The sequence below is a fragment of the Pseudophryne corroboree genome, chromosome 6, assembly GCF_028390025.1.
Source record: "Pseudophryne corroboree isolate aPseCor3 chromosome 6, aPseCor3.hap2, whole genome shotgun sequence".
Taxonomy (NCBI): Eukaryota; Metazoa; Chordata; class Amphibia; order Anura; family Myobatrachidae; genus Pseudophryne; species Pseudophryne corroboree.
Window position 1 is genome coordinate 632,899,917 of NC_086449.1, and position 22,255 is coordinate 632,922,171.

Sequence of the window (22,255 nt, forward strand, 5' to 3'; positions counted from 1 at the left end):
GTACCAGTCGGTTTATGTGTTCCCTCCTCTCCCTCTCATACCCAAGGTACTGAGGATAATAAGGAAAAGAGGAGTAAGAACTATACTCATTGTTCCGGATTGGCCAAGAAGGGCTTGGTACCTGGAACTTCAGGAGTTGATCTCAGAGGACCCATGGCCTCTGCCACTCAGACAGGATCTGCTGCAGCAGGGGCCCTGTCTGTTCAAAGACTTACCGCGGCTGCATTGACGGCATGGCGGTTGAACACCGGATCCTGAGTGAAAAAGGCATTCCGGAGGAAGTCATTCTTATCCTGATCAAAGCCAGGAAGGATGTCAGCCTGAAGTTCAGACGTTGTAAGGGAGTGCTGCATGTTCAGCCCCTTTTTTGTGCCCCAGTGGCACCTTGGGATCTCAATGTGGTTTTGAAGTTCCTGGAATCACATTGGTTTGAGCCACTTAAAACCGTGGATTTGAAATATCTCACATGAAAAGTGGTTGTGTGTTGGCTCTGGCTTCAGCCAGGCATGTGTCAGAATTGGCGGCTTTGTCATAAAAAAGCCCTTACCTGACTTTCCATATGGATAGGGCAGAGTTGAGGACTCGTCCTCACTTTCTCCCGAAGGTGGTATCAGGTTTTCACTTGTACCAACCTATTGTGGTGCCTGCGGCTACTAGGGACCTGGAGTATTCCAAGTTACTGGACGTAGTCAGGGCCCTGAAAAATTATATTTCCAGGACGGCTGGAGTCAGGAAAACTGACTCGCTGTTTATCCTAGATGCACCCAACATGCTGGGTGCTCCTGCTTCTAAGCAGACTATAGCGCGCTGGATTTGTAGCACTATTCAGCTTGCGCATTCTGCGGTGGGACTACCGCAGTCTAAATCTGTAAAAGCCCATTCCACATGGAAGGGGGCTCATCTTGGGCGGCTGCCCGTGGGGTCTCGGCTTTACAACTTGGCCGAGCTGCTACTTGGTCAGGGGCAAAACACGTTGCAAAATTCTACAAATTTGATACCCTGGCTGAGAAGGACCTTGAGTTCTCTCATTCGGTGCTGCAGAGTCATCCGCTCTCTCCCGCCCATTTGGGAGCTTTGGTATAATCCCCATGGTCCTTACGGAGTCCCCAGCATCCACTAGGACGTCAGAGAAAATAAGATTTTACTCACCGGTAAATCTATTTCTCGTAGTCCGTAGTGGATGCTGGGCGCCCATCCCTAGTGTGGATTGTCTGCAATACTTGTAAATAGTTATTGTTACACAAATCGGGTTGTTATTGCGAACCATCTATTCAGAGGTTCCATTGTTATCATACTGTTAACCGGGGTTCCTATCACGAGTTATATGGTGTGATTGGTGTGGCTGGTATGAGTCTTACCCGGGATTCAAAATCCTTCCTTATTGTGTCAGCTCTTCCGGGCACAGTGTCCTAACTGAAGCTTGGAGGAGGGTCATAGGGGGAGGAGCCAGTGCACACCAGATAGTCCTAAAGCTTTCTTTAGATGTGCCCAGTCTCCTGCTGAGCCGTCTATTCCCCATGGTCCTTACGGAGTCCCCAGCATCCACTACGGACTACGAGAAATAGATTTACCGGTGAGTAAAATCTTATTTTATTCCATTGTTTATTTGTTTGATTTTTAATTGCTAATTATGTTTTCTGACAATTATAAATATGCCATGTAAGCAATATTGGGTAAAGCTATTTTATAAGAGATCCAAATAGCATTGTGAAATACATTAAGGAATTTTGATTTGTCAATGATTTATCCTCCCAACAAAGGATAAGCAGACAGCTGAGACCTTCCTTAATGTGTATTTGTCCGCTAATGGCCATATGTATCTGTGAAGCTAAACATCTGGTTGGTCAGAGTTCAGCAGTTATTTGCTGTACATTTCTATGGTAAAATCTGTGTCTCAAAAAAGCACAGTGTAAGTGGGGGAAGTACAGTCATTGGGGTGAGGAAAGTACAGTGCAAGTGGGGGAAGTACAGTCATTGAGGGGATGAAAGTACAGTGTAAGTGCGGAAGTACAGTCATTGGGGGGGGAAGTACAGTCATTGAGGGGATGAAAGTACAGTGTAAGTGCGGAAGTACAGTCATTGAAGGGGGGGTACAGTCATTGGGGGAAGGAAAATACAGTGTAAGTGGGGGAAGTACAGTCATTGGGGAGGAAAGCACTATGTAAGTGGCGGAAGTACAGTCATTGGGGGGGAAGTACAGTCATTGGGGGGAGGAAAGCACAGTGTAAGTTGGGGAAGTACAGTCATTGGGGGGAGGAAAGCACCATGTAAGTGGAGGAAGTACAATCATTGGGGGGAAGAAAGCACTGTGTAAGTGGGGTAAGTACAGTCCTTGGGGGAGGAAAGCATAGTGTAAGTGGGGACAGTATAGTCATTGGTGGGAGGGAAGTACAGTCATTGAGGGGGAGGAAAGCACAGTGTAAGTGGCGGAAGTACAGTCATTGGGGGGAGGAAAGCACTGTAAGTGGGGGAAGTACAGTCATTGGGGGAGGAAAGCACAGTGTAAGTGAGGGAAGTACAGTCATTGGGGGAAGAAAGTACAGTGTAAGTTGGGGAAGTACGGTCATTGGGGGAGGAAAGCACAGTGTAAGTGAGGAAAGTAGTCATTGAGGGGAGGAAAGTACAGTGTAAGTCGGGGAAGTACAGTTATTGGAGGAGGAAAGTACAGTGTAAGTGGGGGAAGTACAGTCATTGGGGGGAGGAAAGCACCGTGTAAGTGGGGGAAGTACAGTCATTGGGGGAGGAAAGCACAGTGTAAGTGGGGGAAGAAAGTACAGTGTAAGTTGGGGAAGTACGGTCATTGGGGGAGGAAAGCACAGTGTAAGTGAGGAAAGTAGTCATTGAGGGGAGGAAAGTACAGTGTAAGTGTGGGAAGTACAGTTATTGGAGGAGGAAAGTACAGTCATTGGGGGAGGAAAGTACAGTGTAAGTGGGGGAAGTACAGTCCTTGGGGGAGGAAAGCGCCGTGTAAGTGGGGGAAGTACAGTCATTGGGGGGGAATTACAGTCATTGGGGGGAGGAAAGCACAGTGTAAGTGCGGGAAGTACAGTCATTGGGGGGAAGAAAGCACCGTGTAAGTGGGGGAAGTACAGTCCTTGGGGGAGGAAAGCATAGTGTAAGTGGGGACAGTATAGTCATTGGTGGGAGGGAAGTACAGTCATTGAGGGGGAGGAAAGCACAGTGTAAGTGGCGGAAGTACAGTCATTGGGGGAGGAAAGCACTGTGTAAGTGGGGGAAGTACTGTCATTTGGGGAGGAAAGCACAGTGTAAGTGAGGGAAGAACAGTCATTGGGGGGAAGAAAGTACAGTGTAAGTTGGGGAAGTACAGTCATTGGGGAGGAAAGCACAGTGTAAGTGAGGAAAGTAGTCATTGAGGGGAGGAAAGTACAGTGTAAGTGGGGGAAGTACAGTCATTGGAGGAGGAAAGTACAGTGTAAGTTGGGGAAGTACAGTCATTGAGGGGAGGAAAGCACTTTGTAAGTGGGGGAAGTACAGTCATTGGGGGAGGAAAGTACAGTGTAAGTGGGGGAAGTGCAGTCACTGGGGAGAGGAAAGCACAGTGTAAGTGGCGGAAGTACAGTCATGGGGGAGAAGTACAGTCATCATTGGGGGGAGGAAAGTACAGTGTAAGTGGGGGGAGGAAAGGACTGTGTTAGTGGGGGAAGTTCAGTCATTGGGGGCAGGAAAGCACCATGTAAGTGGGGGAAGTACAGTCATTGGGTGAGGAAAGCACAGTGTAAGTGAGAGAAGTACAGTCATTGGAGGGAGGAAAGTACAGTGTAAGTGGGGGAAGTACAGTCATTGGGGGGAGGAAAGCACTGTGTAAGTGTGGGAAGTACAGTCATTGGGGGAGGAAAGTACAGTGTAAGTGGGGGAAGTGAAACAACAAGAGAGGCTGCGCTGTGTGTCAGTAGTTAAGTACAAAAAGAGCAAACGTGTACTATAAAGGTATTAAATTTATTAAAAATGACATGTGGTTAATAAAACAAACTTAAAATAAAAGCACACCTGTATCTGTCTCAAAGGTATATGGAGTAGTGATAACTGGTATATGGTATATGGCAATAAAGGTCCAATAAAAAGTTCAGAAAAAAGAAACTCAATGCGGTGCAGTCCCAGAGAAATGGTTACCTCGTATATGTCACCCGGCAGATGGTGATGTGTGTGTATAGTACCTCTCCGATTGGGCTGGTATAAATTTCGGCCGAGCGTCCCCGGCCAAAACAATCCTGCTTTGCCCAAATTGTTGCACAGCGGAGGGACGATATCTAGTAGACAGCCTGTCAGTAGTCACTCGTCGCGGTGAGGAGATGGTATAAGCTTGCGGCTGGATGGAAGCAAAGTCCGGTAATGCTCACCAGTTGCAGTGGTGAGATGGACGGCAGCCTGTACGGTGACGAGCCGGTAATAGGCTGAAATTGGAAACCAAGGAGGGTTTGCACGGCAGTGTAACACCTTGGACCAGGTGTGCTAGTTTGGAGGCGGAGTCCTGACGCGTTTCGTCACGATCACGTGACTTTTTCAAAGGTATGATCCTGCCTCCACATTTACCAGTATTTTAAATACTGGTAAATGTGGAGGCAGGATCATACCTTTGAAAATTACCGGACTTTGCTTCCATCCTTGACATATACGAGGTAACCATTTCTCTGGGACTGCACCGCATTGAGTTTCTTTTTTCTGAACTTTTTATTGGACCTTTATTGCCATATACCATATACCAGTTATCACTACTCCATATACCTTTGAGACAGATACAGGTGTGCTTTTATTTTAAGTTTGTTTTATTAACCACATGTCATTTTTAATAAATTTAATACCTTTATAGTACACGTTTGCTCTTTTTGTACTTAACTACTGACACACAGCGCAGCCTCTCTTGTTGTTTCAGTCTACTCTCTCCATTCTTCACATAGTGGTCAAGGCAAGCGCAGTGTCTCAGCAGTTTATTATTTTATCTATACTATCGTTAGGCGCTGCACTAAGAGTGTTTTTTTTTTTTTTTTTTTTTTTTTTTTTTAAGTGGGGGAAGTACAGTCATTGGGGGGAGGAAAGCACCATGTAAGTGGGGGAAGTACAGTCATTGGGAGGAGGAAAGCACCGTGTAAGTGGGGGAAGTACAGTCATTGGGGGGAGGAAAACACTGTGTAAGTGAGGGAAGAAGTACAGTCATTGGGGGGAGGAAAGCACCGTGTAAGTGGGGAAAGTACAGTCATTGGGGGGAGGAAAGCACCGTGTAAGAGGGGAAAGTACAGTGTAAGTGGGGGAGGAAAGTCATTGAGGGGAGAAAAGCACTGTGTAAGTGGGGAAAGTACAGTCATTGGGGGGAGGAAAGCACAATGTAACTGCTAACGGGCAAATATGCACAGAGAAGTATATGCGCTTCTCAAAGCCATCTCACTTGCATAGCCCTGGTGACAGGTGCAAATACACACTGATGATTGGCACAATTACTAAACAGCCACTGCTGATTGCAGATTCACCATGAAATTCTTAAGGGGATGTCGCGGTCACTATACCGCCGCGGTTGGCATGCCAACTGACAGGGACTTTTCCCACTTTTGGGTGCCCATGACACTCATAGAGTTGGAATTGAACCTGTGGCGAGAGCAGCAAAGGGCCCCCGAAAACGCTCGCAGTACCCCTCGCCCCCCCCTCCACCCCCCAACCCTGGCAATCTAAAGGTCAGGATCCCAAAAACCGGTCACACAAACCCAATCCCACCCCCACTTTCTAATCTTGAGGTGTCTGCGGAAAAGCCTGGTCTTCAATCCCTTTTTCTAAGTCATATACAAATAAGTTAGATCACAAGACTGAGTGCCTGTATCATATCATTCTTACAGATAAGTAATTAGGGAATAGGAGAATGCATTATCAATAATTTACTCAAAGCCATGACAATTAGATTCCCCAATAATATAGTACTCCTTTTAAATAAGATTCGTCCATACACAGAACCCTTTGGTGCACTAACAGCACTAGTAGAGACTGAGTATGAAGTATTAGCATCAGCATAGTAACCAAGCAAACACAACATATTTATATTACCACTACTGTGACCAACTATGTGCCATAGATATTATATAAACCTTAACATTTTGAAAGTCCAAACTTTTGATCCTGAACTACAATTTAACATGGCTAATATTAGATAACCAGCAAATGTTTTAACCACTGTGGCTTAGACACTCGCATAGAGAGGGGAACTACTACCTAGTTACCATAGTAACCCGTAATAATGCAAAGCCTGAACTGGGTAAATGTACAAATTAGTAATGCTGACACATTAACGGCTAAAAGCTTTGTGTTCTTCAGAATGATTTGGGCATCTAGCAAATTTGTGTTGGGCACATTAACTCTAGAGACTCCTTTTTAGATATATCTTGATGAACCAAAAAAATGTAAAATTTATAAAAAAGTTGTATAAAATATCCTGTAATTGCTTAATAGAATATGTATTCTGGCATTTATATATAGGGCACTGCAAGAGCATTAATAAAAACAGGGTCGACATTATTTACGTTGTTGTCATAATTTATTATTTACGTCGTTATTATATATATATATATATATATATATATATATATATATATATATATATATGTATTGCATTAAAATTTTTATCTTGTAACTCCATACCCTACAAGAATGACATAAACCTACTGCATTGCTACCTTTTACCTTTGGCAGGTTACCCACTGTCATTAGTGAATGACATTATGCCTTATGCCAAAAACAATCACATATAACGTGCTGTAGTAACCAGTGCTTGCAGATGACCCCATTTACTTACATTGAGGAGGAGTAAATGCAGCTGGTAGTCTCTAAAAGACAGCTGCAATGTATAATGGGGTGCCTGGGGTACTTAAGACGGAGAGGCCGTGGCGGAAAGGGGGGTATATAATACCTTCCAACATGACCCAATCCAGGAGGGACAAAATGCTTTCTACCTGGACTTCCCTCTTAATATATGATTGGTGTCACCTGTGTTGAACTATTTAATTTATAAGAAAGGTGTTTCAACACAGGTGATTGCAATCATAAATTAAGAGAAAAGTCCAGGTAGAGAGCATTTTGTCCCTCATGGAATGGTTGCTGTTGGGAGGTATTGATTGTTTATATTGAATTGAAATCAATGGTGTTTATTAGATTTAAATTAATAGTTTAATTATGCCTGAGTACTGTTTATAGCTCAACCTAATTGAGAGACAACTACTTTATAAAGTTTTTTTGTAGTGGAACAAAGACAACTTAACCTTAAAATACACAGAAAAATAAAATCTATTATCTATGGTGTCACGTGTAGAATAGCAGCAGCCTCTGTACTACTTACACACTGGGACAGGAATCAGGAGGATTCTTTCTGTGTCTCTCTCTAGACCCAAATGCTCTCATTACATAACAGGTTACAAAGAACCCAGGCGAGGAGGAGGAGAAGCTGGGATCCCTTGGTCACTTACAGCTCTCTCCCCCCTAATAGCTCTCCTCTGGTCGGGAAGCTCCGTTGGTAGCTCATGAAACCTGATACTCCTGTGTCTCTGCCTGCACTGCATACTGTCCTGCTCACATTCTTGCTGCCGTGTTCTGCTACTGCACAAGAAGGAGAACTAGTGATGTCACGGTGCTTCGGCCAGGGGGCCACCTGACAGAAGGGGTCCTGGGGTACAGCATGCCCTGCGTCGTCGTCCCCCCCCCCCCACCTTCCCTTAATCTGGCTATGATTTACTTGATTATTTACATACTTTATTAACATTGCTAACAAATCACTAGTACCACTGTTTTTTATTATACCATGTTAAGATCTTTAAACAAAAAGAAGATCCTGCACCAGTATTATGGCCATCTATACGCTTCCTACCCAATATAAATTCCTATATTAATATTTATGGGATGCCCCCACTGATCTCTATGCTGCAAATGTAATGGAAAACAAAAATCATAGGGGTCTATTTATGAAGCAGTGAAAGGAGTGGAGAAGTGAGCCAGTGGAGAAGTTGCCCATGGTAACCAATCAGTGTTCAGGTAACATTTATGACGTGCATTCTATAATATTATACGTAGCAGCTGATTGGTTGCCATGGGCAACTTCTCCACTGGCTCCCTTCTCCACTCTTTGCTTCATGAATAGACCAGATAGTGAGTTATTTTTATGTGCAGCTCAGGGCAACGAAGATGTGGGGGCCCCAATGCAAAAATTGCTATCAAAACCCCCTTTGACACACAAACACACACCCTCATGCAACAGTGTCCTCCAGGAGCTGCTGGTGTTATGAGCACACAACCAAGAGGGAAGCAAGACTGTATCACTCACTGGGCACTGGGAGGAGGTGGCAGGCAGCCACACGTCTGACAAGCTGACAACTCCGGTGCCGCTGTCAGGCTCAGCACGGTGGAGGTAGATGGTGCCCTTGCAGCTTGGCTCCGTACATGCCTGCATACCTTGCCTAATTGTCTGGCCGGCCCTGCCTTCCGATTGCAAATGCAGTGTGTGGGGTTCCCGTGCTGGCTGCCTGAGACACATTATTATGACACCTCCTACATTTGACATCGGCAGCGTGTAGCCCATGAAGTACGTCACGTGTAGTGCGCTGGCTGGGTGGTTATATCAGGTGTGCCATAGGCCATCTGCTATCATGGGTAAATGGGGCAATTTTTGTAAAAAAGGGCCAAAGGTGGAAGTATTTCACCGAAACATCAGAGTTTGTGAACTGCTAGCGTACTGCTGTGGTGAAGTTGTATCGTGACTGGCCAAATGGCACCATTACTAATAACCAACGTGGAAACTGTGGAGCACCACGCGCCATTGATGTGAGAGGTGAATGACGGAGAGTGGAGCAGCTCACCATCAAAATTAACCTGGGGGCATCCAGACGTGTGTCTAAAACGACAGTTCAGGCCGTCTAGCTGCTGTCCGTGCTGCACACAGCGGCCACTCTGGCTTTTAGCTGGTGGTCATAATAATGTGACTAGACCGTGAATATTAGCACTAGTTACCAGCCCATTAGATTGAAGGAACAATATAAATGTAATGTCAGCGCTAGCGGCTGTGCATGCCTGAAATGAGCAACAATTGATTTGCTCCATCAGGTGCCATTTAGTAGCTGCCCACGCGCAAACACTTGAATTCCCCCCATAGAGTTAAGGAGCAGCATTAGTCTTTTATTATGTAGGATGTTCTGATCTTCAGAAAGCTACTTGTAGAACAAAGAAGGATGAAGGTGGAAACAGAATAAGTGTGCAGGAGGCTTGCCATGAGCTAGGGTGATAGCAAAAGTAATGTGTAGTTGGCCTGGGAACAATAACTTGGAAAGTAGATTCCAAAGATATCCAATAGCAAACCTGTCGTCTGAGAGGCTTCAGTATGATTTACTGAAGGCCGGAATACCTGCTGTCAGTAAACCGACAGCGGCATCCCAGCCGCCATTATGCCGTCAGTGGGACGAGCACTAAGAGTCCCCTTGCGGACTCGCTGCGCTTGCAACGTTGCGGCCTCGGCGAGCGCAGTTCTATTCCTGCTGTGAGTGATGTGGAATAGCCCTGTTGCACTGGTATTCCAGCTGCCGGCATTGCCACCTGTTGGGATTCCGGCATCTGTATCCTGAACGTCAGGATCCCGACAGCTGGCAAATTTAACGTATACCGTGTGAGTATTGTCAACTCTTCCCTTGCTGTGAGTAGGGTAAAAGTACCAACATTTATTTTATTTATTTTTTACATCCTTTAATGCAGTTACTGGACTACCTGTGGTTGGCCAAGCAAAACAATAAACGTTAGATATAAGGGTAACATCTCTTCCTCTGTGGTGGATTGTAGATTGTACAACTGTGATTCAGATGTCCTAGTGCACATAGGAAACAATTGAATTCCAGGTGATGTTAAATTACCTTGTCTTCAACCCTGACTTTGCCTGGTCTTCATATATTATATTTTGTAGTGCACCCTGTTGGTGTGCAAGTTGAAGCTGGGGTGAAGTTGAGGGAAAGTCAAGGTGATGCAACATCACCTGGAATTGAATCGTCCACATACTGTAATGTCACTCCACTCCCGCTCTCTCAAATCATCTAGAGATTACATTCATTTATTTTGTGTGTGTGGGGGGGGGGGGTTACTGATTTGGTGCATTGCACATCATTTATACTCTGCCATTATTACCCCGTCCACTCGGAATAAACCAACTGTATAGACTACAGTAGCGCCGGCTAATGTCCATTTGTTTTTAGTTGGTGGATGATATGGATTTTATATAGCTGGTCCATTCAGTATTTTCATATTTAGTATAAATGAATTATTGACTGTAAACACAATCCCAAATGGGGAATTTAGTACACGCAGAGCAGCATTACTTTACACATGATTATGGATTTAGGCTGAATTTAAAAGGTGGGTTGAGCATGATGTTTGAATAAAAACATCTGACGAATCTAATGAGACGTTTCAGTTGTTGGGAAGTAGACAGGTTCATTTAATTCAGCAAGTGCTTTTCAGGTTGTCAGATGGAACATTTCTGAGAAATATACAGGAGACATCTGCTTGGGTAAATTAAGGTAAAAATAAAATAATGTTCAGTGAATTACTATCAGTTTATTGCAGCCAAATGTGTGCTTTGAAATGGAAGATTATATTGGTCTCCGTAGGTAAATTGATGTTTGTGTTAGCTTGCATGTGACTAACGAGAGCAGTTGTCCACAGATTGCAGGCTTGGATTTATGGAAAAGCCCATGTGGCAAAGGGGTTTGCACATGCTACTTTAGCGAGTTTTCCTTTTTATGTTTTACACATAATAAATCAGTTAAATGATCATATTCTGGTTTTCCTGTTAATCTGTTTTCATCAAATATCTAAATTATGGAAAATAAACATAAGGAGTTTCAAGTTTCAGGTAAACGAGGGGCAGTTCGCCTATTAGCAAGCGTTATTAATGTATTGTTTGCATGTACTACTTTAACCTTGGGCTTTAAATTATTTCTATGTAATACTAGATGGTGTACCCGGCGTTGCCCGGGATTTTAAGAATGTCTGTTTACAAAAATAAATATAAATATTAAACACACAGTATAAATAACATTGTAGATAGCTGTATACCCATGCTTTGGTACGGGATGAGGATGGTTAATTAGAATGATAGTTCATTAATTTACATTGGTTGAAGATCTAGTATATAGGCATATCTTGCTTCCCTGACGCACTTTGTGTAGTGGCCGGAACCCTTTTTGGACCAACATTATGTATCTCCTGATATACTCTGTGCTGCTGGGCGACCATGCTACTTCCACGATATAACTCTATTGGCCCATACACCAGGTGAGATTTCAGCTATGCCCGATTCTCACTATGTGACAGGGGCCAGGTCGGCACATAGTATCGCAAGCACATAATGACTGTGCTTGCGATACTGACTATGTGCGATTTTGGTTAAGTGTCAATTTTGACTATCTCTTCTATAGAGATAGTCAAAATTTACTTGACTGCACAGTCTATCTATTCTTGCGTTGCCGATCGCGCATCGAATCGGGATCGCAAGGTGACTTTCACCTTGCGATCTGCACTAACTTTTCTTACGATTTTGACTATATAGTCAAAATTGGAAAAAAAATCTTGCCGTGTGCACCCACCATTAGTGTGTGGGTTTGTACTACCTGCATTCCCCTCCTCACATCATGTCACTGGCCCTGTCACATGCAGCCCTGTCATCACTGACATATTATGCATGTCCTGATATAGTGGTGTGTTACCCTCACAGTGTTTGTTCCCAGAGTGTAAGTCATATGTGTTGCAAGTTTGGTGTAAATTGCTCCAGGCATTCCAAAGTTATGCTGACTGCTGTAAAACTCTATGCTGCTGCCTCACCCCTAGGGGTGCTAGGGGTGTCTTATCCCCACAGTGTTTGTTCCCAGCTTGTAAGTCATATGTGTACCAAGTTTGTTGTACATTGGTCCTGGCATTCGGGAGTTATGCTGTCTCCTGAAATACGATGTGCTGCTGTCCCACCCCAAGGGGTGCTAGAAGTGTCTAACCCCCGCAGAGTTTGTTCCAAGATTGTAAGTCAGATGTGTACCAAGTTTGTTGTACATTGGTCCAGGCCTTCCACAGTTATGCTGTCTGCTGACATACTCTGTGCTGCTGTCCCACCCCTAGGGGTGCTAGAGGTGTCTGATCTCCACAGTGTTTGTTTCCACAGTGAAAGTCATATGTGTACCAAGTTTGTTGTAAATTGCTGCAGGCATTCCAGAGTTATGCTGTCTGCTGAAATACTCAGTGCTGCAGCCTCACCCCTAGGGGTGCTAGGGGTGTCTTCCTCCCACAGTGTTTGTTCCCAGATTGTAAGGCATATGTGTGCCAAGTCTTGAGTACATTGCTCCAGCAATTCCGGAGTTATGCTGTCTCCTGATATACTCTGTGCTGCTGTATGCCCCTCTAGGGGTGCTAGGGATTTCTAATTGTTTTAGTTGCCTCCGCCGTATTTTAATACGTTTGTATGTAAAATTTCACGATCGTCGCTTGTAATTGTGGATTTGTATTGAAAGACAGAAGGACGGATTTTCGCTTATATATAGTAGATTTAGTACAGTTGGTATGATGGGTTTTCTGGAGGGCCTTAAGAGTTACTGTAGTATCTTAGGAGAGCAAAATATGTAAATATAGGCCTGAGAAACTGCCAAGGTTCAGGAAACCTATGTATGGAGAAATATACACTAGGTCCATGGCCTTACAGATATGTTGAGTTTCTGTGTTGTATTGCAAAGCAAAGAACAAACAGGCCATGAGATACCAGCCCCTCCCAAACACGATCAGATTACAAGAGCTGTGTGTAAATGAGGGGGCAGCCATACTGTACTTGTTCCTGTTATGCCGGTTGGTATATATGAATAGTGGCTACGAAAACAAAAAGTGCACTTCTGCTCCCCAAACACCTGTCAGCTGTTAAAAAACAAACAAAAAAACGTTTTATGTACACTCCAAACCCAGAGGAGATATATACTATAGTGTGTGTAATTATATTCCTATTCGCTCCTTGGGTGAGAATGATCACCAGTTAGTAATTTGCAGTAATAATGAGACCAACATACCGTATACAGGGGTCTATTCACGAAGCAGTGAAAAGAGTGGAGAAGTGAACCAGTGGAGAAGTTGCCTGTGGCAACCAATCAGCTGCTCTGTATAATTTTATAGTAAGCAAATTATAAATGTTACTTCAATTCTGATTGGTTGCCATGGGCAACTTCTCTACTGGCTCACTTCTCCACACTTTTCACTGCTTCATGAATAGACCCCACAGTGTAATAACTGTATCCATTACTAGTAGGGGACTTTATGAATACAGGAAATTTAGCAAGGAATTAACAGCTTTTGTGGCTCCACCCACCATATAGTGTGTCTGATGTTTATTATAGTAATGTAGGAAGTGTGTTAAAGTACTGGACTTGTGAGAAGGGATATTGCATGCTAATTAGCCCAGCTAAAGGAAGGCATCACCTTGACAACTGCATTCCTCTGATTGTCTGCGGCAGAGTTGTGTGTGTGAACTAGACTTTAGCCCATTAATCTTTTCAACCATCACTGTTGCCTGATGTCAATAATTAATATGTAATATTGTTGTGTCGAAAGTTCTCCTGTATAGAATAGGGAAGTCCTGTATTCATGACTACTCAGGAGAGAAATGAACTAAACATAAAGCCATTAGCGCAGTCATATCTTGTCCTGACTGGTTAGTTCAGTGCAGGCTACAACCTCTCCCAAACTGGCTACACAGATAAAATCATCAACTAGGATTCAATTATTTGAAGTTATGGCAGCGATGGAAAATATTTCTGTATCCTCAGTAAACCTTCTTATATTCCATTTGTGTATCATCATTACCTCACATTAAAATGTAATAGCTCTTTTAAGAGATATATTTAAGCAATGAAACCCCTCTCTTGGCATAAGATTCAGTAACATGTCTACTGTTGGATGGATTCCTGTAATCTACCAATAAAAACGTAACTTCTTATTGTTTCTGGACTGTCCTGTGTTGATGCCAGCATCCTGGGTGCAGTCCTGAGTCCTAAGTAATCTGCCAGGAGGAACCAGTCACAGTCACTACCAAAGAGTTGTCGCAAGATCTACAAACCTACTAACGGCTGAGGTGTATTTGTGTGTCTCGCCTATAAATATAATTATAACTATGTTTATAATTAGGAATAAACACACTGAGAAAGACTTGGGAATTAAAAAGGTTATCTATTTATTCATTAGAAAACTATATGATCACAAAGAAATCTATTTATTCATAAGAAAACTATATGATCACAAAGAAAACTATTTATTCATTAGAAAACTATATGATCACAAAGAAAACTATATGATCATTGCAGATGGTGACCACCCAATGGGAGCCCTAGACCAAAGCTGGGGTATCCAAATAAAGATTCCACCATAACTATTCACTAGTGGATTTGCTGCCCCAATAGAGTTATCCAAACTTGCCAAATAATATTCATGAAGTGGAGTGCACCCAACAAACCAACTGCACCCGTACTTTCCCACCAAAATAGCAACAACTGCTAGCCGTAAAGAAATGAGGAGGGAACATGGATAATTTTTTTCAGGGAAATTTTCCTGATCCCTGAAGCTAAAGACTTACATACAATCCACAAACCACATCCCTAACCGTGACTATTGGCTATGAGCGCAACAGGTGACCACCACTCAAGCCAGCCCTTTGCCTTTTAGTTTAAACTTTTCTTGGCTTATGTCAGCCTTCTGTTATTCTAAACAACACCCAGGCGTAGGTGGGTCCAGATGTCGGTGAAGGAGCCAGGTGACGGCAATCACTACTCTTGTGTAACTAGTACAATACTTAGTGAGAGACTGGTTACCAAGTAACAACAGTAGGAGAGATTTCTGGCAGGTTACTGAATGTAAGAGAAACTCCAAGTCGAATTGGTAAAACACATGGTACCAGTAAGATAGGGTTGTAGAATACAACAATGAAGTCATGTAATATAGGCAGGCTCGGTGAAGAAAGCACCTATAAGCTAAAGAGGTCACTCTGCAATCGGCTATTCAGAAGCAAAACAGAAGGCATGCCTGTCAGAATTGAAACTACTAGGCTGTATAAAATACATGTAAGAGCAAGACGTTTTTAAAGGTGTGATTTATGTAGTACTATTACAGTAAGTGGTGGCCTCCCACTCGTTGGCAGACCAGTTACCTTAGTTGTATCACATGTAAGCCTTGAGTTGTGGTTTATGGGCTAGAAGTTGGTCCACATCTAAGACTTTTATTTCATTATTTGGCCTAGATGGTGATATTGTATGTAGGGCTGGTCTTTCTTTGCCACCACACATTTTCCCTCCTTTTAATAAATAATTAAATAAAGCTGACCATTTTCCCGGCCAATATGTCTCCGGGTTCTTATTGTAGATATATTGATATTCTACAGGTAATAAATGTGTTTTTTTCTCTTATGCTAAATCTAACCTAGTGAATTACTCTGTGATAGAGAGAGGTTGGGGGGAATTGTATGGTTCAGTTGGTCAGTCTCAAAATAGGGGAACTTCCACCAGGAACTGTGCTAGTATTCTTACATTCTGAATGTGGTATCATTGATTGTGCAGGTGGTATATTTTGTATTTTTTAAGCAGCTTTACCAATAACATTCATTAAACATTTTTGCTGATTCATACATTTCTTTGTCACAGGTCAGCACAACTACCTTTGCGCTGGGAGGAATGATTGTATTATTGACAAGATTAGAAGAAAGAACTGCCCAGCCTGCCGCTACCGGAAATGTCTCCAAGCTGGAATGAATCTAGAAGGTATGAAAACTTTTCCCAAGCTAACTCTAAGGGGTCAAATCAATAAGCCGCAAGGGGGAATATCTCGTCCCTGAATCATGATTCTTGTACATACACTTTATACTGTAGCCAGGGACCCGTAGCTAATTGAATTGACCCATATGTGCTATCAAGTTGCACTTATTATGACCATTACAAGTGAAATGTTGCTTTGTATGGGAGAGCTGCTCATATATGTACACATTTATGACCATGTTAATGTATAAGGTATAATGATGTGATTGTGATGGAGGTGTCATTTTCCTATGTACTTGGACCTCAGTCATCCAGAATGTTTAAGCTTCCATTGTATGTGGAATGGCACGTTAGTAATTGACAAAGTAGATTAATTCCTTTTCAAATGGAAAATGACACAGAAAGTAGCCAGTTTCCTTAGGGAGGCATTCGATATGCCGGCTTTCGGGATCCCGGCGCTCAGCATACCGACGCCGTGATCCCGACAGCTGCCATACCGACAACTATTCTCCCTCTTTGGGTGTCCACGACCCCCCTGGAGGGAGAATAAATAAGCGCCACCGTGCCCGTAAGGGGCTCTTTTGCACTCGCCCCACTGCCGGCATGCCAGCGCTCGGGATCCCTGCGCCGGTATAACATAGTACACCCGTTTCCTTACATGATTTTAATACTTGTGTTTTAAGGGGCTGATTTTTCTAGCCCACAGAGCATTCAGTGTGTAGGTTTATCTTATGGGGTCATGGAGAAGTTCATAATTAGGAAACCAGATATTTTGTGTTGAAAGCTTCTGTAGGCTTAAGAGGTCAATAATTTGCCAACAGTGCTGAAGACCACGTGCAGCCTGTGCAAATGTACTCAGTTGTGTTCTGTTCCAAAATCTATTGAATGTCTTCAAATACAGACAGCTGACACTATGGGGCTGATGTATCAAAAATGTTTCATTTTTTCGAAATGCAATAAAAAATGTGATAAAATTACCAAAAAGTCACGAAAAACACACGATAAGTGACGAAAATATGTCAAAACTTATCAGAATTATATTCTGGCATACTAATACTACATCTCACTGGATACCCTTCCTATTTATAGTCAGGTTGATTTGTACTACTGGGAAGGGTCATGCATAAATTGCGGGACTCTCATCGTTCTGGTTGAATTTTAAATCCGCATTCTATTAGGCCGATATATATGTCAGTAACCATTGTGTGATATTATATATATATATATATATATATATATATATAATATAATATTTTTTATTTTTTTATTTCTATCTGTACTTTGCAATAATTTTGTATTCCCACGGGAGGTACATTAATATTGGTTTTATAATAAATATTTTATTTTATACATATATTCTTCTATGTATATTGTTAAGCGCTAGCCGGGCTATCCCTGTTTTTCTGCTTTTAGAGGCTGGCTTACCTCTTTCCCTGGTGGCTGCTGATATGAGAGCACTATTCAGTACAGCACCTCAGTCATTTGTTTCTCATTTAGACCACTTCTGTATGTACTTTTATTAAGCAAGCTTAAACATTTTTAATTACATTTCAAATTATACTACGGTAATTTATTAAAATTGGTTGGAAAATCCTATTGCAAATAATAATAAAACAAATAATAAGAATGTTGTTGTTTACGTCTCGGAATTGTGGATTGTGACAAGTAGCTGGATCAGGGTTCCTGATTTGGCCTGAGGCCAGAACTGTGAAGTCATCTCCTGTGGACCCAGTACACAGCCACCTTATTCAGACAACACTAATTAAACTCTATCATCTAGGGGTTAACATAAATAAATGTAGCATCTATAGATGGCGATCAGGAACTGTTTGAATTGTTTGCCTTTTCGTTTCTTACAGGAACTGAATGTAATGACCCATAAATTTGTACCATTCAGAATCTCAAAACTGATTATAAATTTAAGAGTCCATTAGAGCAGTGTTTTCTGCAGGTAAATAATGCCAGGAGCCAGTTTATCGGAGCATAAATTGACTGTATTCCATTATAGAAACATTGTAAGGCGTTATTACAATGTTAATTTCCGTATTTATTCTACATTTCAATTTCCATATACTGTTTCCACATACATTACTCATAGCTAATGTTTGGTCATCATCGATCAACATTCTGAACAGCATTTTACTTTCTCCAGTAGTATTTACCGTAATCTTGTAGCATTTAGGATATGGAGTCTCTAATACCAACCCCCCAGTGTAATAAATGCTTTAACACCTAATATAACATTACTCCTCAGGAAGAAGGCACTTGTGCGGGCTGCATTTAGTTCATCAAAATGTGGCTCTTTATTAGTAGAGTAAAACAAAATAGATTGGTAATGTCCATGAAAATGGCTTTATATACATTGGGTGATTTGGTATTGAAGGGGGAGGGGGCATGTCTTCGTCATCATCAGAAATCTGCTATGCATAGGAAAAATATATTCCACCATGTTTTGTTAGATTTCTTTTGCTCTGGTACACTATATTTCCATACATATTGGTGACTACTATTAGCTATGTTCTATAAGTCATGTTATATTTTAAGTTTGGTGATCATTTAAAAATATTAGTGGGAGAGTATGGGTAAACATCCTGCAGTGCATCATCCTTATGGAATTGAGGTGATTCTATTTGTGGAGTCATTAATGCGCTGTCATCCTCACAACAGGGAATAAGGTTAAAGAGCAGTCTTTCATTTTACCTATTCTCATCCTTCCCGTGGCCGCTTTCCTGTTCACAGATTGTTTCTTATTATGTACAGAAAACTAAGTGGCCTGATTTGCAATGAGCAGCATGTACCACTTTGTACAGGAAGAATATGTTTTTGCATATGAATGAGCATTAACCATAATGCATTTTAATGATTGACGTACAACAGATTCCACTGAGGAATTGAATTTCGGAGCCCAAGCCAGTGGCCAGACGCTAAGAAGTTGATGCAAGTTTATGACAAAGGGGGGGGGGGGGGGTTGGGGGGGACTCATCACAAGATGAAAGAACATCATTTACCGGATCACCACAGTATTTATAGACATATTTTACATAGCACAAAGACTCTGGCTGTGTACTCCTATGTCCTTACATTACCTTTTATCACTTCACAGAGGGATTTTCTCTCTTTCCTTCCTGCAGTCTACAAATACATCTTTAATGGGTCTGGTTGGCAGTGTTAGGTCATATTTTTTAATTCGTAATGGCAAATGTATAGCTACATGGTACCGTTCGCTATCCACTGCAAATATGGAATTGTATTGAATCACTGCCCAAGTTTCGCTAAGCTTTTTACAGAGTTTAAAAAAGAATTAATTCAGAACAGATTTTAATGTGATTCCACTGTTGTTGGTTCTTGCTTCAGTTGAGCGACAGCGTTAAAGACTGCAGTTTTAATCTTGGAGCAGATTGACTCTAGCCCTCAATGGGATACCCAGAATGCTTTGCAGTGGAACTGTAACAATACAGTTCCCATGGGCCTAGTTTCCAAAAGAAAATAAGAAAAATACAATCAATTAACAGAATTATAACTTAAATAGTGTGTGGACTAAAATCAAAATGTTATTAATACTGTATATCAAACATTATTCAAGGAGATCAAGAAAGCTGAATGTTTGGCCATCACTGGCAAAGGGGATAGTGGGGTTCGATTTATCTAAGTCCGCCTCTTTTAGGAGGGAGGTACTGGGTGGACTTGTTATCTCACCTGGAATACAGTGGTGTGATTAAGGTACACCCCTTCCTGGCAAAACACTACAGCAAGTCTGACTTTAAGCACCACAAGATATTTCTTGGTTGTGATTAGAAAAAAATAAATAAATAAATGTTTCTAGTTAAGTTTATATCATTAGAAGTCATTTTTTTTATGTGATGATCCCGTTATTATTGTTCAGTGCTACACGGGTTCGGACTGGCCATCTGGCAGCTCTGACAAATGCCAGAAGAGCAGATGTCCAGATGCCTCACAGAAACGCCACTACAGGCAGATTTTCAGTAAGGCATGGCTGCATAGTAACATCAAGTGATAGAGTCTTCAGGTACAGGCAGAGTGAGCGCTCTCCGGTAGTGCGTGGATGGCATCAGAGCTCTCGGGAGGCCAGCAGATGAATTGGACTCTTCAGTGATTGGTGAAGGGGGGCTCGGAGATTCGCAAATTAAGGTGGCATGACAGGGGGGCTCTGAAACTGGTATATTAAAGGTGCCGAAAGGCTAGCATATAAATGGGGCTCTGAGGCCTGCCTTGTTAAGGAGTCATGATGGGGCTCTGCGACTGGCATATGATAGGTGTATGACAGGGCTCTGATACTGGCATATTAAGAGAGCCGGAGCAGGCACTGAGGCTGGCACATAAGGGCATGAGGGGTTCTGAGGCTTGCATAAAAAGGGAGGGGGGGGGGGGTATATGATGGAGCACTGACTGGAATATATAGCATTTTTTGTGACATGAGGGCACTATGTGGTAATCATTCTGTGACATAGGGACATTATGTGGTAATTATTCTGTGAAAAAGGGACATTATGTGGAATTATTCTGTGACATAGGAACATTATGTGGTAATTATTCTGTGACAAAGGGACATTGGGGATAATTCCAAGTTGATCGCAGCAGGATTTTTGATAGCAATTGGGCAAAATCATGTGCACTGCAGTGGAGGCAGATATAACATGTGCAGAAAGAGTTAGATTTGGGTGGGTTATTTTGTTTCTGTGCAGGGTAAATACTGGCTGCTTTATTTTTACACTGCAAATTAGATTGCAGACTGAAGACACCCCACCCAAATCTAACTCTCTCTGCACATGTTATATCTGCCTCCCCTGCAGTGCACATGGTTTTGCCCAATTGCTACCAAAATCCTGCTGCGATCACCTTGGAATTACCCCCATTATGTGGAATTATTCTGTTACATGGGGGCATTATGTGGAATTATGCTGTGTCATAGGGACATTGGGGTCTATTCATAAAGCAGTGAAAAGAGTAGAGAAGTTGGCAATCAGCATTGAAGTTACATTTACCATTCTATTTACCATTCTGCGTAACAGCTAATTGGTTGCCATGGGCAACTTCTCAGCTGGCTCACTTCTCCGCTCTTTTCACGGCTTCATGAATAGACCTCATTATGTGGAATTATTCTGTGACATGGGGGTATTATGTGGAAATATGCTGTGACATGAGGGCATTATGTGGAAATATGCTGTGACATGGGGGTATTATGTGGAAATATGCTGTGACATGGGGGTATTATGTGGAAATATGCTGTGACATGAGGGCATTATGTGGAAATATGCTGTGACATGAGGGCATTATGTGGAAATATGCTTTGACATGAGGGCATTATGTTGCAATTATTCTGTGACATAAGGGTTATTGTACGGAATTTTTCTGAGGCATTATGGAGAATTATTCTGTGACATGGGGTCATTATATGGAATTCTGTGACGTGTACATAATGTGGAATTATTCTGTGACATGGATGCGTTATGTGGAATTATTTTGTGATATGGGAGCATTATGTGGAGTTAAGCTGTAACACAGGAGCATTATGTTTATACATTTTCCATTTATTTGCACACTATCTTTCATGTTGCCCATAAAAACTATAAAACAATCCTAGGTGTGTAAGACTAAACATAATTATACATTGTGGTTTAACCATACAGTATATAAAGACTGTGGTTTTATGCATTTTCCTGGCGCTCCGGGTTCGGTCACAAGGAAGGCTTTGCACAACAAGGGAATCCAGCATGGGCTGAAGGCCAAGTGCGATACATTAAAGATGAATAGTTGGACCTCTGCAATCTACAGCTAGGTGTTCACAGTTTTCAGACCCTGGCAGCTCCAACAACAAAATACAACGTCAGAGTTTCTGTGCATCACACTCACACACCACATATAATTAGTACAGGTGTGATACATACCTTTGTGCTGATGCCTCATGTTGCACCAATATTGTGCATGGAGCCCATAGCAGGCGAGCCTGTGTGTTTTGCATGCCAGGGGGCTATTTTTAGCCCCATCCGGCCCTGGCACTACACGACATGTCAGTGCTTGATACATAAATAATAATAATGCTATGCAAAATGTTCATTTATTATGTGAAATACTAAATCATTTGCATTTCTTCACAAATAGAATAGAAAAGAAGTACAATGCAATCTGCACCACTACACCAATATCTGTGTGTCTAAACACTTTCTTATCTGAATTTAAAGTCTGAACAATCTTAACAGGTTCAGCTGTGTAGAGATCCCCCACTGCATAGATTCTGATAGCATGAAAAAGTTAAAATAATAACACGTACTGGCAGCAATCAGTCTAACCCAATCTGTGCCTCTTACAGGGGCGGTGCACTGAAAACTGGAGTGCAAGTATGGTCTTGTTTAATTCTGCTTCGGGAGGTTTACCCCTGCCAAGTTCTGAAGGTTTGAGTAGGAGAAAATAGAATTTATGCAAAAGCATTACATAATTTTTTT

General features: G+C 42.2%; 1 protein-coding gene across 6 annotated transcripts in view; it reads left to right on the forward strand.

Annotated features, from left to right (window-relative positions):
- NR3C1 (nuclear receptor subfamily 3 group C member 1) overlaps positions 1 to 22,255 on the forward strand; it is a 192,292-nt gene that overhangs the window by 124,427 nt on the left and 45,610 nt on the right. For all 6 annotated transcript variants that reach the window (XM_063928123.1, XM_063928126.1, XM_063928127.1 and 3 more), the window contains exon 4: positions 15,684 to 15,800. In XM_063928123.1, the coding sequence (XP_063784193.1) occupies positions 15,684 to 15,800 (117 nt within the window). The remainder of the gene's footprint in view (positions 1 to 15,683; positions 15,801 to 22,255) is intronic.